The 16,372-nt window shown below is 38.1% G+C and overlaps 1 protein-coding gene across 3 annotated transcripts in view; it reads left to right on the top strand.

Moving 5' to 3' along the window:
- The window catches only part of LOC114358843 (cyclin-dependent kinase-like 4), a 30,958-nt gene that overhangs the window by 13,678 nt on the left and 908 nt on the right, over nucleotides 1–16,372 (top strand). For all 3 annotated transcript variants that reach the window (XM_028312915.1, XM_028312916.1, XM_028312917.1), the window contains 5 exons: nucleotides 4,751–4,916; nucleotides 12,511–12,618; nucleotides 13,047–13,189; nucleotides 13,589–13,684; nucleotides 14,731–14,862. In XM_028312915.1, coding sequence (XP_028168716.1) covers nucleotides 4,751–4,916; nucleotides 12,511–12,618; nucleotides 13,047–13,189; nucleotides 13,589–13,684; nucleotides 14,731–14,862 — 645 coding nt within the window. The remainder of the gene's footprint in view (nucleotides 1–4,750; nucleotides 4,917–12,510; nucleotides 12,619–13,046; nucleotides 13,190–13,588; nucleotides 13,685–14,730; nucleotides 14,863–16,372) is intronic.

Genomic DNA, 16,372 nt, shown 5'->3' with positions numbered 1-16,372 from the left:
ATATGATTGCTGGACAATCGCAAAATTATGATATGTCTGGCTTAGTCTAGGTTTTCTTTTTTAATCAATTCCTAATTAAGTATCCATCTTGCCTTAACTAATAGATTTTCTGGAGCGTTTGGCAAAAGTACAAGTAAGTAGGTAGTTAATAATTTATTATTCTTCCTTTATTTTTGAACGTAATGATGTTCGCTTTTCCCAGGATTTTTACAATGCGGCAGGCGCTTATTCTTGCTAAAAAAAAATGGCTACTGATTTGAACTTTTGCTCCAGTTAATCACAAAATTAATAGGTAGGTATGAAGAACGACTAGGTAATTTAATATTTATATTTATTATCGTCTAATGAGTGTTTGATGTAAAGTAGTCATTACCGTTATTTAAATTACACTTGATACCGGCTATTCTCAAAAATTCAAAATTAAGACAAATTTTTTAAAGGTCAATGCGTTTTCGAACTATTGAAAGTAGGTTTCCTAAAACAGCCATGCAGGAACCGACAAGGTTAATGTGCAATCCAGTTTTGATACTGTTCGTTTTTGTGTAGGCCTTTTTGATAACGCAGAATCAATTATTATTTTTAATTGGTAATTAGTATGTATTTTTTTAAACCATTTTCGGAAATTACATAAGATATGCAAAAGTACGAACGGTACAGTTAAATAAAACAGCAAAAAGGCCAATGACCTGTATGAAATGTCGTAATTAATACATGCTCAAATGAAAGAAACCCAGGTCAACGATATTTGCTTTGCTTTATTTTTTGCATTGTTGACTTAATTTTGTGATGATTTGGGTAACGAACACAGAACGAACTTTTTTTCGACTATTTAGGAACTAGAATTTGTATCTCAGCGTCGGACTGGCCATACAGTCGGGGTGGCATTTGCCAGCCGGGCCCCAGCCTGCGCGGGCCCCCCACGGGCCTGGGTTGCGGGGCATGCGGCAACCGTAGCACAGGGGGCCCGCGCAGCGTGGCCCCTGTGCTACGGTTGCCCGCGTGCATGTCTCGGAAACTATGCGTCGTACAAAAAAGTTGTACAGTCATAATTTGTAGAAAATTGCTTTGCCTACAAATATGTTAATATAACTTTTTGCCTTAAATTAAAGATTAAAGAAGTTATAAGCAAAAAAAAAATCCTTTTTGCTTATGTATAACTTCTCTAATTTAATTTAGGACAAAAAGTTATGTAAACACAGGGCCGTCTTTAACCTACTAGGGGCCCTGGGCACTTACGGATCAAGGTGGCCCTTGTCATCTAGAAAAAGGTATTTTGAGACGGACAGACGGGGGCCCCCTCCGTCGCGGGGCCCTGAGCACGTGCCTAAAGTGCCCAGTGGGAAAGAGGGCTTTGACCATTTATGTTTCTTTCATGATACCCTGGCCTTCATTGGTTGGATTTTTGGCAGTCAAGCAGTAGATACTCACATAGAATCCTGAACTATAGAACAAAGCTACAATACCGAACGGTGAAGATGTCAGACTGGCCGACTCGGGATCCAAGGAACACTGGTTTGAACCCCGCCGCCGCTGGACTATTGTGGGGAAACCACTCGTCACACAAACATAATTTAGCTAAGCGCAACGCTCTCCACGGCATTGATGTTGAGATCAGGTCAACCTGATCTTCTGGCTGTTCCGCAACCACAATTACTTGGCCGACAAGCTGCACGAGCTCAACCCTTGCTGGGGCGACGACAAGCTTTACCAGGTCGCCAGGGACGTGAACATTGCTATGTAGGTACCAGCACATCGTGTATCACGAGCTGATGCCCGCTGTGATCGGTGAGTGGTTGTTGTTTATGGAATATGTTTCTTCCATCAGTAATAATCCCGTCCAGTAATAATAATTATGTTAGTGACCTTGAAAGAGTAACTTACTAGGGGCCCTGGGCACTTAAGGATCAAGGGGGGTCTTATCATCTGGAAAAAGGTCTTTTGAGCAGACGGGGGCCCCTTCCGTCGTGGGGCCCTGGGCACGTGCCCAAAGTGCCCAGTGGGAAATAGGGGCCTGTGTAAACATATTTGTAGGCAAAACAATTTGCTACAAATTATGACATAGCGAATTTTTTGTAAGACGCTTAAAAAAGTGTTTTCACCCCTTTTTTCAAGATGGCGGTTGGGGGACAAGGGTGGCGACCCCAAAAACTTGAGGTTAAGCTTCTATTGACCACATTGACCCACACATATCCCAAAAATAAAATTGCGTTCTCTAATAAATGCAATACTCGGAAAATTGCCGGAAAATGATGGGAGTTTTATTTTGCTTTTTTTATGTAATTACAGTGTTTAATTCTCACAATTTCATTCACGCAAGTGACTTGTGAGAGACGATTTTCAGCATTAAAGCGCATTAAAACGAGACTTCGTTCTCTACTGGGGCAAGAACTGTTAGATTCGTTAATTATACAGTGTGAGTCACGATAAAGTGTACATATGAAATTAGGTGAAACTAGACCTATTTTTATCGACAAAAAAGAGGTCAAATTTTTTTTGAGATTTTTATTTAATTTTTTATATAATTTTTTTTCTTAAAATTACTTATTGTAAAGAAAACGTAATAACTTTTAAACTAAGAGGTATATCCTGATAAAATAAAAACAGTGATAATGCTAAATAACAGAAGATACTAAAAAAATACTAAGAAAATGCCAACAAATAATAAAAAATGATACTTTTTGAAAAAAATCTGCTTATAAATTCGTGTTTTTTTGGTTTTCTCCAAAAAATGCCCCTATAACAGGTGGTTTTTATTGCTTTGTATTATTCTCTATCGTATTACCTTTGTAAAACCAAAAATCGCATGTCTCTATCCCTATCACAACATTTTCTATGATAGTTTGAACAAAGGCCTACCACAACATTATTCTCCGCTACAGGTAGGGACAATTTTAATTTTAACTAAAATGCTTATTTTACTTCGAAATCTTTGGTTTTTATTTGAAATCTAACTTGTCTTTATCAAAATTACAAATCTAGAGCTTTTCAGTTTCGTTGTTAACGAAGCGTTGAATGGCGCGCCCGGAGAGGCTTAGTTCAAACGATCATAGCAAATGTTGTGATAGGGATAGAGACATGCGATTTTTGGTTTTACAAAGGTAATACGATAGAGAATAATACAAAGTAATAAAAACCACCTGTTATAGGGGCTTTTTTTGGAGAAATTTATCAAATAACCAAAAATACACGAATTTAAAAGCAGATTTTTTTCAAAAAGTATCATTTTTTATTATTTGTTGGCATTTTCTGAGTATTTTATGTATTTTTTTAGTATCGTCTGTTATTTAGCATTATTACTGTTTTTACAGGATATACCTCTTAGTTTAAAAGTTATTACGTTTTCTTTACAATAAGTAACTAATTGGAAAAAAAAATCTATAACAAATTAAAAAAAAATCACAAAAAATTTTTGACCTGTTTTTTGTCGATAAAAATAGATCTAGTTTCACCTAATTTCATATGTGCACTTTACACTGTATTAAATATAGAATCGGATCTAATCAAGGATTACGAAAACAGCAGCTTTTACGATCGAGTCATTAACTGCTTAGCTGAAAGTTCTCCTGTTTTAAAAAACATGTTGATTGGCTAGCTTTATATTATTATTTGTTATTAGTAAATACCTACTTATTATTTTACTTTATTTTAGTATTGTAATAAATTTTTTACAGTTTGTTTATCTCAATTTGTGTAGCTCAGTATTTTTCGATAGTATCCCATCACCATGATCTAGTCTCGGGCCTCGGGATTGCGATCAGCCACCCGGGCCCTTCCGGCCCAGTCCGACCCTGTTGTATCTTATTTATTATTCTATTTCTAACCTATGTTTTTTTAGCAGCAGGTTACCCTCCTATGCAGTGGTGGCGAATCCTTGATTAGGGAGTGCGACTGTATTTTGGAAGCTTTGGTCGAAGCTTGCATGCATCACATTAGGTATTTTCTGTTTTCGCCAATGCACTTTTCACAATTTTGTTCCTAGCGCCTGGACTGGTCACTTGGATTTGTCCAAGACTGGTCATCGGACTGGCGTTTTGATCGTTTTCCAACCTACAGTGGAATAGTCATAATAAAACTATAAAGCCGTGATCACACTAAGTTACGCTACGCAGTGTGATCGCTGCCTAACTACCAGCTCTACTAACAGATGTTCTCAGCCTAGGTACTTGCTTGTAAAGTTGTGCAAACTTCTCTGACCTTGAACGCTACATTTTTGCCGGCTCGTTAAGTTCGCGTGGTCTTAGCAAACTTCCTGACTTCTTATTCTGAGACAAGTTAAACAGTAGGGTTCAGTACCCTTAATATTTAAGATGTTAACTCTTCCGTGGTCTTGACCTCAGATGGAACGCAAAAAGTGACACAAAGGCTGTCAAGTCCTGAAAGGAGAATAAGAAATTCCTAAGGAACCCTTATTTATTTAATATCGCTTTCACTCATGAAGGAGCCAGATAGAGTCTAAAATACTAAAATTGTATTCCATGTTAATCCTCCCTACTACCTTCTAACTAAGCTATACACTACGTGTGGTAGACCGTAGGGCCAACTACAATCTATGTTTATGCAATGTCAACAATGTTTTGATGAATCTTTTATTGTTTGTTACTGTACCTTTTTGTGTATCTTTGAGTTATTTTGTCGTGCAAGAGCTAAGATACCAAGTAAAGTTGCTGCAGTATACGGTTCATTTTGATTCACCGGTCAGCTACCTTTAATTCAAAAACCATTTTCCTCAAGCTGACCTCTCTTGTCCCAGGGTTGTCCAGAGCTGCTTTCGAAGCAAATCATTTGGCAGACGCTGCAGGGCGTAGCATACTGCCACCGGCACAACTGCATCCACCGGGATGTGAAGCCGGAGAACATCCTGCTCACCAGCGAGGGAGTCGTCAAGCTCTGCGACTTCGGCTTTGCCAGGATGATTAGTGCGTATTGCTGCCTTTACAGTATATTTTGGGTCATATTACTGTGCAATGTGTTACATTAAACCTATCGCAGACCACCAAGTTTTTGTCGGCCGATAGTTTAGTCGGGCAGTTAATCGGTATGGGCATGTATGGAAGTGCGCACCTTACACCGATTTGATTTTCATACACATTAAAATCAGGCCCAATTATCAGCCGACTAAAAGTCGGTGGTCTGCGCCTAGGTTAAACCTGTAAAATTTCAATAGAATGTGAAACTGTGACGTCATTCGTTTCGTGTGTGTCGTTGGGACAAAGGCCTCCCACAAGTATATCCAAAACGACCGGTCCTGCGATGTTCGCGTCCAGGTGCTTCCCGCAATCTTCACCAGATCCTCGGATCACCTAGTAGGACGCCTGCCCACACTTCGTCTTCCGACCCGTGGTCACGATTCGAGAACTTTTTATTGAAACTGTGACGTCACTAAGGTTGTGGGCATGCTTACCCTGCCCACTTTGGAACCGCGCTACATTTTCCCTTCATAAACTTTACACGATTATGATCCTTATTCCTAACCCTCCAACATTCCTGATCCTTTCCATCCTCTCCTAGGTGGCAGCTGTTCTTCCGAATATTCCGTGCACACCATGATACCCTTCGGTGTGGACGTGCGAAGACGAGCTAGTAACTATTAACTCTATTTTTAAATAGTTTTTTAAAAGAACACTTACATACTCATTAGTTATGAGATTTGTAAAAAAGATTAGTTCCTGTAAGTACCTAAATGTAGTTAACATAGTTTAAATTTTTAGGTAGTACAATTTCTGACTTTTATACCGGTTGCAGACCAAGAGCTAAGCTAAGTTAGTTTCGTTTAGCTCGCATAGCTGACGCAGTTTCCCATAGTCGTGTGTAGACTGAAAACTATGCCAATTCTATGGGAAACTGCGTCAGCTATGCGAGCTAAACGAAACTAACTTAGCTTAGCTCTTGGTCTGCAACCGGCATTAGGTAAAATGACGTCTTAAAATCCTTTATGTGTAAACAATGTTACTACAGTTGTTTACTAGTTATTTTATTGTCTTGCAGGTTTGTAGTTATTGCTTAATATTGGAGACCAAAATATTTAAGGGTGCAAAGGGCCAAAGTTCCCAAGTGTCACACTACAATGAGCAATAGAATTCAGATTTTGAGACACATTTACATAAGTACCGTCGTTTATGTTAATCCATTGTCATCGATTCATTGTTTGTAAATCTTCATTCATTGACGCGAGTGACTTTCCATGTTTCGTTTTATGAACGGGGCGTTTATGGTGGCCACTCATTGGGAGCTTTTACGTGTAATTGTTTTTATTTCTTTTCTTTATTTGGAAAACATACAGCTTAGTTACTATATGACACAGATAGCATTATTAAGTAATCAGTTTTGATTCATAAATTGCTTCTAAACATACCTTCTTAAACATGCGCGTAATGTAAATGCACGCTCCGATCTTGAGGGCCATGTCTCGAGGTGAAGCTTAAAAAACAGTTTAATCCAGTAATATTGTAGAGCAGTAAGTGCGAAAATCCCAGTTACAAACTATCGTAGAACATCAGACGAAAATAATTGCTCTACCCTTACCTAACTACTTTTCCTACCTATCCACAGTTGCCATTACAAAATCCATCTAGATACCCAGTGCGAATCCACCCTAAAGTATGAAAATGTCATACCCGGTTTTAGTATGCTTAACTTACAGTGCGGTTTCACTAAGGTATTGTTGGATTGTTTCAAAATAACAGGATGATTTATTATAGTACACAAACTATGCATATCAATGTATTGTTTATGCAATAAACTAAATATCTCAACCCCTATCAATAGTGATCAAATCAAATATTCAGCACTTGTACACGTCCCAAATATTAATATAGCTTGCTCTACCACCACTTCCAGACAATAATGGGCTGGTGCTGAGAAGTGGCGGAAGAAGATCAGTCACCTCTGTCAGCCTCTTTTTCAATTATTAGATAGGTAGGTAGGTACTAGCTTTCCGCCCGCGGCTTCACCCGCGTGGAATTTTGTCTGTCACAGAAAAACTTTATCGCGCGCGTCCCTGTTTCAAAAACCGAGGCAAAAACTATCCTATGTTTTTTCCCGGGACTCAAACTGTCTCGATGCAAAATTTCATCAAAATCGGTTCAGTGGTTTAGGCGTGAAAGCAAGACAGACAGACAGAGTTACTTTCGCATTTATAATATTAGTCATAGATTAAATGTATTATCACAGAATAATAATATGGTATTATTCATGATGATAGATAATTCGGGCAATTCCTAGCTAATGTTTCTAATATTTTACTACATAACCGGCTTATGATGCTTGGTACACCGAATGCGGAAAACATCGGTTCCTATTTCCTGAACATGCTGAATTAATGAAATCTTATTATCAGCTGTTAATTTTACAGTTTTAAACTTATTTTCTGCCATCTAGGCGTTATAACTTCTAGCAATAAGGAAACATTAATTGAATTGCAAAATTGGGAATCTAATTCAGCTAGACGCATCGATGTGATTAAAATCACATAACACAAGTAAACTTGACAGTCTTTAATTGATTATTTGTGTGTAGGTATGTGGAGTTGTAAAGGCATAAATTCTCTTGCGTGACGCGGAAGCTCTGATTTTGCTTTTCTCAGATGGAATTTTGCGTTGATAATTTCCCAGTTCGGTGATGAAATTATTCGTTACGCTTTTAATTTGGAAAACAATAACCTATCCAAATTACAGTCAGAAACCATCAGTTAGTACTATAAAAACCACTCAGAAATAACAACACTAATAGAGTATTATTATTCACCGCATAATTCATTTAATCGATGTTAACCGGCGATACGAGCTGGTTTCAGGCTACCTTATCGGTGATCGGCCCCTGGGCAGCCCTTTTATTGTTACACAAATCAATACTAAAGGGCCGTAGAGAAACGAATATGCAATGTAGAGTTACTATTACTACTTACTTTAATGCCTGTTATTATAGGGCCCTATTGGTTGTTTAATAAATGAAATGACTGAAAAATGCTCATGACGCACTGTTAATATTATGTAGATCTATTTGATTTTAATAATTGAATTGTTTGAAAAAATCTGCCTAGATTATCGATTACTGTTATCGATTATAGTTTACAGAATAAACTGGAGCTATTGGTTTCGATAGGACGGACTTAATTAAAACTAGACACTACTACTTCTGATACCGAAGTATAAATAGTTATGATATAAATATCGCACAAAGGTGCGTAGATTTTCAAAATGTCAGTAAACAAATTCGTCAAAACACTTCCGTCTCAACAAAACAAGAAAATGTATAAATAGTATAGCGTTATGCGGAATCTGGTTTTGCTATTTTTATTTTATTCATATCTTTATTGTACTAAGCTGCTTGTTCCGACAATGTCCTGTTTTGTATAGCTGATAAAATATATAAATCTAACATGCGGAATAGATTGTCCAATATTTGACCTTCATAGATGGTTGCGAAGATGCGTCTTGCCTCACAACCGGTCAGCTCGTATCTCGTGAAATAGGCGCCTATGCGTTGACCGTGGCACAGATATTGCTTAGGGCTGAACAGTGACATAGGTACAGTACATTGCAAGTGCACTTGCGGCATCTAATGATGTTTTGATTGAATTGAATTGAAATCAACCTTTGATTTCGTTACAAGACTGGTCTGGTATGCTGTAGTCTTCATTTCAAGATACTTAGTTTCATTTAAAGCCTTTAGTTTTGAATTAACGATCGCATTCCTACCATTAGTTTATGGAATCCCAATCCAGCCAATCCCCATGAACACTTAAAACTTTTTATTAAGTAAAAAATTTGGTCACGCTGCAGAATTTCAAATATTCACCTTATTGGTGGAATTGGAATATTAAATATGTTATTTCAATGGATTTGAGCGCATCAATTTTCGTAGAGGTACAATTCTATTGTCATAATCTTGATAGGGCCATTACCTGGCGTTCTTATTGCACTAAACTCATCGTAATCTTTGTCTTTTCTTGTGTTTATCTGTATATTTTTAATGTTCGCAAAACTTGGTAACCCTTAACAGTCTCGTGCAGCGGCGCAGGCGCCATTTCGGTGTACTTAGTGTTAAAACGTGACTTTCGCAACTCGCGCTCAGCATCAAGTAGCTAACTGGTTCACAGACCGCTTGCCCAATGTGACTTATCAATACCAGGCCTGGCTCACTCCGCGCGGTACATCCGATAATTACCTACAGCGGAGCGCCCCGCCGGCGGGTATTATATCAGTCGAGTGTCACGCGCACGCCCGTCGGGACTTGATGTTTTGCCTTTAATAAATAATTTCTTTTGAATACAATTTATGATGTTTTAAGAATTTTATCGTTAAAATATTAACTATTACCTTTCCGTGTAGGTAAATGAAACGGAAGAGTAACATCGATACACCAAATTACGACAAGCTAGTTCTTTTACCATAATGCATAGGTACCCCAACAATATTCAGTAAAAAATAAATTGTTGCCAAAGTACAGCGAGTAACATTAGATTAAGTTTGTGCAAAGCCAAATACAAATATGATTTTCGGGTGATGCCTCTCGTTCTATGATGTAGCCGTTTCGTATTTGCGTAGTAAGTAGGTAGGTATGATGTCATTCTTTCTTCTGTGATAGTAGGTATGTTTAATTTATTTGTCTTATGTTAAAATAGGTATGAATGAAGACATTGTATTAAAATAAGTACTTTTTTATCCTAAGTAGGTATATTTAAAATGTTATTTTTACAAAGGTAAAATAACACTAATACTTACCTACATACGTACCTCATTACAAATACCTAAGTAGATTAATTCTATTTTTTCACTAGACAGCATAGCAACCCTAGCAGCGTAAGAAGAGTTCAGAGGCACGCGATAGAAAGAGACAAAACTTGTAGGTGAATAAAATTGTAAGTACGTAGTGCTGTGCGAGCTGAATTCCACTGTATCGCGTCGTAGCAAGACTCGTATTTATTTAAATCGTCTTGCGGAGTAATCCTTCTGTACCTGTACTATTACTTATTCTGTGTCAATACTAAGTATTGGAGCCCTTTTATTATCAAGTAGGAAATCTACTTTGCCCTTCAAGCCTTTAGTAGATAAATCTATAATTAATTTTTTTTTTAAATAAAACCGACTTCAAATGCGTGAACACAAAAAAAAACTAAAAATTAAAAATATTGCGTATAAAAAAGTTCATCCCCAATTTTCCACCCTTGGGGGTGAAATATTTTCTTCAAATTCGCATGAAACCACCCTTTTGATAATACCTATTCAACAAAAAAATAATCGTTCAAATTGATTTATAATCGGCGGAGATATTGCGTATAAAAAAGTTCATCCCCAATTTTCCACCATTGGGGGTTGTTTTTTCTATTATTAAATTTAAATGGGACCACCCTTGAGGTATTACCTATACGCCGAAAAAAGATTTGTTCAAATCGGTTCATAATTGGCGGAGTTATCGCGTAACAAACATAGAAAAAAAAAACATACGGGTCGAATTGAGAACCTCCTCCTTTTTTGAAGTCGGTTCAAAAGAGGTCCTAACCTAACCTAACCTAACCTAAATCAAACTAAACCGTCACAGTTCACCTGAAAATCTTCCCGTACTAGGAATTACATTCTGGGGGACTTCTCTATCTAATACGTATTTTTAGGTCATAAGTATCCAGCACACTGCGGTCTTACTAGGAAGTATTTGTCAGTCAACCAGCGGAGAAGACATTTGTTTAAAAATGTGAATCAAAAGTGTTTCTTATTGGATAAATAAATTATACTTCAGTAAGCTTTAGCAATTTTAGCCTGTCATAAATGTAAGGTACTTTAAATGTTTTACCACCATCATTACCCATGCGTGCGTACAGGCAGCGATCAATCAAACTACCCTCAACTGCCTCAACCCACGTACTACTGCAAAAGATACACGCGAACGCTAAATGGATTCTCTCTGCAACCCCGTGACCTACACTGAAAATAACCCTTCGGAGAGCTTTCGCGAACTTTCTATATTTAGCTGAATGTGGAAATGACTCCGTCTTGTGACGTGTGATTAGGAAATTGATGTAGAACCTGAAAGTACTTAGGTATCTTCTGCATCTACAGATATTACTTACTGATCACCTGAAAAAACCGGTAATCCTTAACTTGTTCAGAAGTCAGAGACTTCCAAGTTTGCAGTGTTTAAGTAGGTATAAATAAATGATTAAATGTAAAATATTTGTACTTACTCTACATTTAGTTAAGTATAATAAGTTACCTAATTTGGAATCACACCGCGGCACCGTAGCTTACCGAGCTGTAAATTATTGTAGCTTGTAATAGGTAAAAATCTGTTGAGTTTTCTGAGGTCTTCCATTATCTCAATTAACCGATTGAGTCCCAGACGGCATTAATTGAGAATGTTACTAGGTATGCAAAATCACTTGAAACCTATGTTACAGTTAAGCTTTTACATTTACAAATACATTAGTTTTTATTTCATTCAAAAATACCTAGTAGTTATGATTTTATAGGCATTCAAAGTTCGCTTAAATATTGAGTCCCGCCGACGGTCACGTGACCCCGTGTGACGCACATTCACAGTGTCCGCTCACTAGAAAACGGATATAAACATACTTAAATATATTTTTTTTTGTAAATACAAACTTATTATACATATTAACACCCAGACCCATCACAGAAATTAAAATTGAACCAAACCCAAACTTGATGCGATTGTGTCGTTTTATTGCGAATTACCTTCCAGCTCCATCATTAGACCCCGATTACTATATAGAATTAAAATACTCATCAATACAAAACGAACGAGCCCAAACTCGATGCATTTAAGTCGTTTTATTATAGAGTTCCTATGGCCACCTTCCAGCTCCATCATCAGATCAGCTCCATGTCATCATAATATTGCATGGTCATCCAAATCACATGTGTTTGCGAAATTTCAGCTTAATCGGTTGCCTGGAAGTGGGTCTTAATTCAGCTTGCAAGATTCCACCCATACAAATATGAGCCAGTCACTGTAATATGACGTCACGCGCATAAAATGGCGGGCCGGCCGCCGCCCGCACTTTTAAAATTCAATATCTTGGAAACTAATTGACGTATCGAAATAATTCTTTCACGTGTATTTTTAATTTTTAACAGAGAATACAGAAAGCTAAAAAACAAAATTAGTGAACATTCTTCATTAATGTCATAACAATTGATTATCTATTGTGTCTAGATTCGCAGAGCTTGATGGATTTTAAGTAAGTGCCCTCGCCCACGGCGACTTTTTGTAGCGATACAGTCGCGTTGCTGTAGCGCGTTAGTGTCACTTCTGTCTGTATAGGTAAGTAGTGCGTTGCAAATGCGACTAACGCGCGTTAGTAGCGATGCTGTCGCGCGTTTCGTAAAAAGTCGCCGTGGGCGAGGGCCCTACCGGGATGTTGTACTGGTTGAGCATTGGTGATATTCTAGCTTTAATTTAAAAAATTCTTCGCAAAATTAGCATAGTAATATAATGTTTTCAAATGATTAAGTACTCCTTAGCTAATAAATATCATTTCGCCAACATGCCCAGGCCCCGGAGAGAGCTACACAGACTATGTGGCGACGCGATGGTACCGCGCGCCCGAACTGCTCGTCGGTGACACCATGTACAGCACGCCCGTCGACGTCTGGGCCATAGGTGCGTTGAGCCATTGTCCATGCTAGCCATCAGAGACAGCTACACAGACTACTGCTCGTCGGCGACACCATGTACAACACGCCCGTCGACGTCTGGGCCATAAGTGCGTTGAGCCATTGTCCATGATAGCCATCAGCGATAGCTACACAGACTACGTGGCGACGCGATGAAACCGCGCGCCCGAACTGCTCGTGGGCGACACCATGTACAGCACGCCCGTCGACGTCTAGGCCATAGGTGCGTTGAGCCATTGTCCATGCTAGCCAAAAAGTCCACTGAAGATCTCGAGTTCTAACTTAGTCAAATTTTAATATAAGATGTAGGTCATCACATCCTATAATTTCTTACACAGCAACTAAACCTCATACGTTGCCTTGCAGCTTAATGTTAAAAACTAACAGGCGTTCATACTATTTCTGCTTTTTCAGGATGCGTATTCGCCGAACTCCTGTCCAGCGAGGCCTTATGGCCTGGAAAGAGTGACCTGGATCAGCTATATCTGATAAGGAAGACATTGGGAGACCTCCTGCCTAGGCACATGACAATATTCTCACAAAATACGTTCTTTCAGGTGGGTTTTCAATTTCATTTTTCGTCCATGTTTAAATAATAGTGAGGGAGTCACATTCGTCGGTACTTTTCTCTAATGAAATTCTAGGTTATCGATATTTCTTCCGTCTATATGACGGACTCTACATTTTTCGTAGTCGTAGGCTCTAGAATAAAATTGGAATGCTCGAGATGTGTGATTCAGTTTTCGTTAGAGGAAGGTACAGTCCGCGAACAAAATAAGCTCCTGCCTACTAACAAGTTAAGAATAAAAAGCACAAAAGTAGAGTTTACGAACGAGTTTTACTAAGTATGGGTACATAGAAATGTCGAGAATATCGAGCTATTTCAATTGAAACGCACTTGAAGTCTCTTTGTGTTTCAGCTTTTGTCAAATAACAATGAAACTTTTTCACTGCAGGGTATGGCCTTACCGGAGCCGACGACAATAGAACCATTGGAAAAGAAAATCCCTCAGCGATATGCCAATAACGAACTCATTATAGACTTTTTACAGGTAAGTTACATAATTTAAACTTTTTGCTGCTCGATCAGAATAACAAACATTTTTATAAAAAAAAAAATTAATAAAAGTTGTTTTATGAAAGTCGTAAAAGACATTTATTTGCTGCAAATGGCTTTTAAAAAGCGTTTTTAAATGTCCCTGTATTGTAAGGGTTTTACCACTACCACTGATTTGGGACAGCGTAGAAACTCGGTCTTGTCAGCCTCATGAGTATAATATATGAAATCTTGTAGCAGAGTTTTGGGCTGACACTGTGTAGGTTTGTTGTCGACACGACAAGAAGAAGTGGAGATGGATAATAAAACTCAAGTTTTTTATTATCCATCTCCACTTCTTCTTGTAAACGTCGTCTTACAAACCTAATACACAGTGTCAGCCCAAAACTCCGCTACAAGATTGGCGTCAGTAGCAATCATTAAATCTTCCTGCGTGCAGTTGTTTGATCCATCTCTACTGTGCTTATGCGTGATTGATATCACTTGTATCGTCCGCTCACCTAAAAGGTCACATAGCGACTTGCCTAAAGGTTGATTTCATAATGGTTACATTCAACCGTATTGTATGTAGTATGTATGAGGCCTTTGCCCTTTTGTAGAGCTGTTACTTACTCAACTGCTATAAATCGCGTTGTTGATTCCAATAACAAGCACAATAGGAGTATATTGGACAGAAACTATTATTTCCATTGGGACATCCGTATTGAGCAATATACAGATTAAGATGAAATAAATTGTTTGATTTTGTGTGGGCACACACTGCATTATCAATATCAAGAGCTTATGGGATTATTCTAATAAACTCAGATGACGCTACTCCTCCTTTTACTTCTTATAAACATCTCCCTAGGTTGTCTGGAAGGAATCGCTTTATAGCGAGAAGACCCCCTAAATTGTGCCGTCTCTACTGTGTATTCTTTATTTTCATTTGTGTAGGTACCTAGTGTACAATGGTGTTTATGTGAAAAACTGCGAGTTACAAAAACTTGAATACTAACTGCCTGTCACGTTGTCTAATTTTATAATTGTTTGTGCTTTCAGAAATGCTTAGACAAAGACCCCATGATGCGGTGGACATGCGAGCAGCTGCTGCGGCATCCCATATTCGAAAACTTCCTATTCACAGTGCCCCATTCAGACCATGAAGAATACGAGAAAGCGCGAAGAGCTCAGGTAAACACAACATATTCATTAATAGTCCTTCGAGCCGGATAATTTCCATTTTCCCAAAATTCTTTTGTGACGTAAAATAGTCAATTTCTATCTGCTCCCCCTGAAACCTGTTAGACTGAGTACAACGAAAAACAAACTCATTTTCATCACAATCATATGCACAGAACCCACTATCATACTTAGTTAGGTATAAATTTGTTTTTCTGCACCTTTTTCCGAACACAGCAAGAGTTTATGCAGCGGAGGGATGGTACCGAGGACACTGCTACTCCTCCTAGCGACACCACGGCCTCCAAGAAAAGCAAGGGCAAGAAGTGATGGTGAATTAAGTTACCTCATCTGGCAATGCTAATAGGTGTGATGTGATTGTTTCACAAGAGTAAGATTTAGACTTCTTAAAGTTGTTGATATAATGTTTTGGTCAGGTAGTAGTGTTCATACTGAATTGAGAAGTACTTTTAGATTAATTTATAAGACGTAGAACTGTAGTACACGTATGATATTAAAGACGTGCATTTCTATGAAAGAAGTATAAGGATTTAGGACGCTATTTGGATCAAATATGTAATTGCTCAATAATGAATAATAAATAAATAAAATAAATAAATAAGTAATCGTCACGGTCGTTCGGAATGGGGATGTTGCCTGGGTCAAAAAGCAAGAGTTTTAATTAGTCCGTCAGTTAACTTATCAAAAAATACTCTACACGTATTTTTCACTTTTTCAAACTAATGAAAATTTAAAGAGATAAAGCGCCCAAAAGTTCATAAGAAGAGGCCCGTGACGTCAACGCTTGCTTAAAAATGCCGCAAGTTGTGACGTCGTGCGCAACGTCTACGCACCATAACAATGTAATTATTTNCGGACTAAAAAAATTTTTTTAGGCAACTAGCCTATTGGTCCCGTATATCTCTGGGTCGATAACGGACAATGGACGGTGATAATATGGTTGGACTTGGGCTGTTGACGCAGTTACTGTAATTATTAATCATGGACTGTCGTGTAGTCGTATTGATCGTAGCTTCTTTTACATTTTAAACCTTAACGTATGGAACTTAGCTACTACTGAGGTAGTTACTTTCTAGGTAGAAACGTAGGTATTTCTCGATTGATTTATGTATTAGTAGCCTATCATCTATCATCATGAATCTTGACAATTAATTTTCGAGTGAAGGTTAAATCCTCCATTTGCCTCTTGTAAATGAAGGCGATTACCAGGACCTTACTCTATAGTGGCGCCGTCATGTGCTGCTCATACTTGTTTATAAATTTTATCTTTAAAAGAATCAATCACATGGACCAGCATTACTAAACTCCAGGAATTATTAAATATTGACATAGATAGTGACAAATTGTACGATGAGGTTGGACTTTTGCGTGAGGTGCAACCACATCTTATTGAAGAAAATCGAGTGGATTTACGCTGGGTTGACTNCCTTCCTTGCTCTAATAATGCCTCCTTCGAGCGCGTATTCACCGTGATTGAGCAACCATAGAGCCAGCCCCCCCC

This window comes from Ostrinia furnacalis, unplaced genomic scaffold (genome assembly GCF_004193835.3).
Source record: "Ostrinia furnacalis isolate ACB-3 unplaced genomic scaffold, ASM419383v2 OfSCF4122, whole genome shotgun sequence".
In the NCBI taxonomy this organism is placed as follows: domain Eukaryota; kingdom Metazoa; phylum Arthropoda; class Insecta; order Lepidoptera; family Crambidae; genus Ostrinia; species Ostrinia furnacalis.
This window is presented reverse-complemented; position numbering and strand designations above follow the sequence as displayed.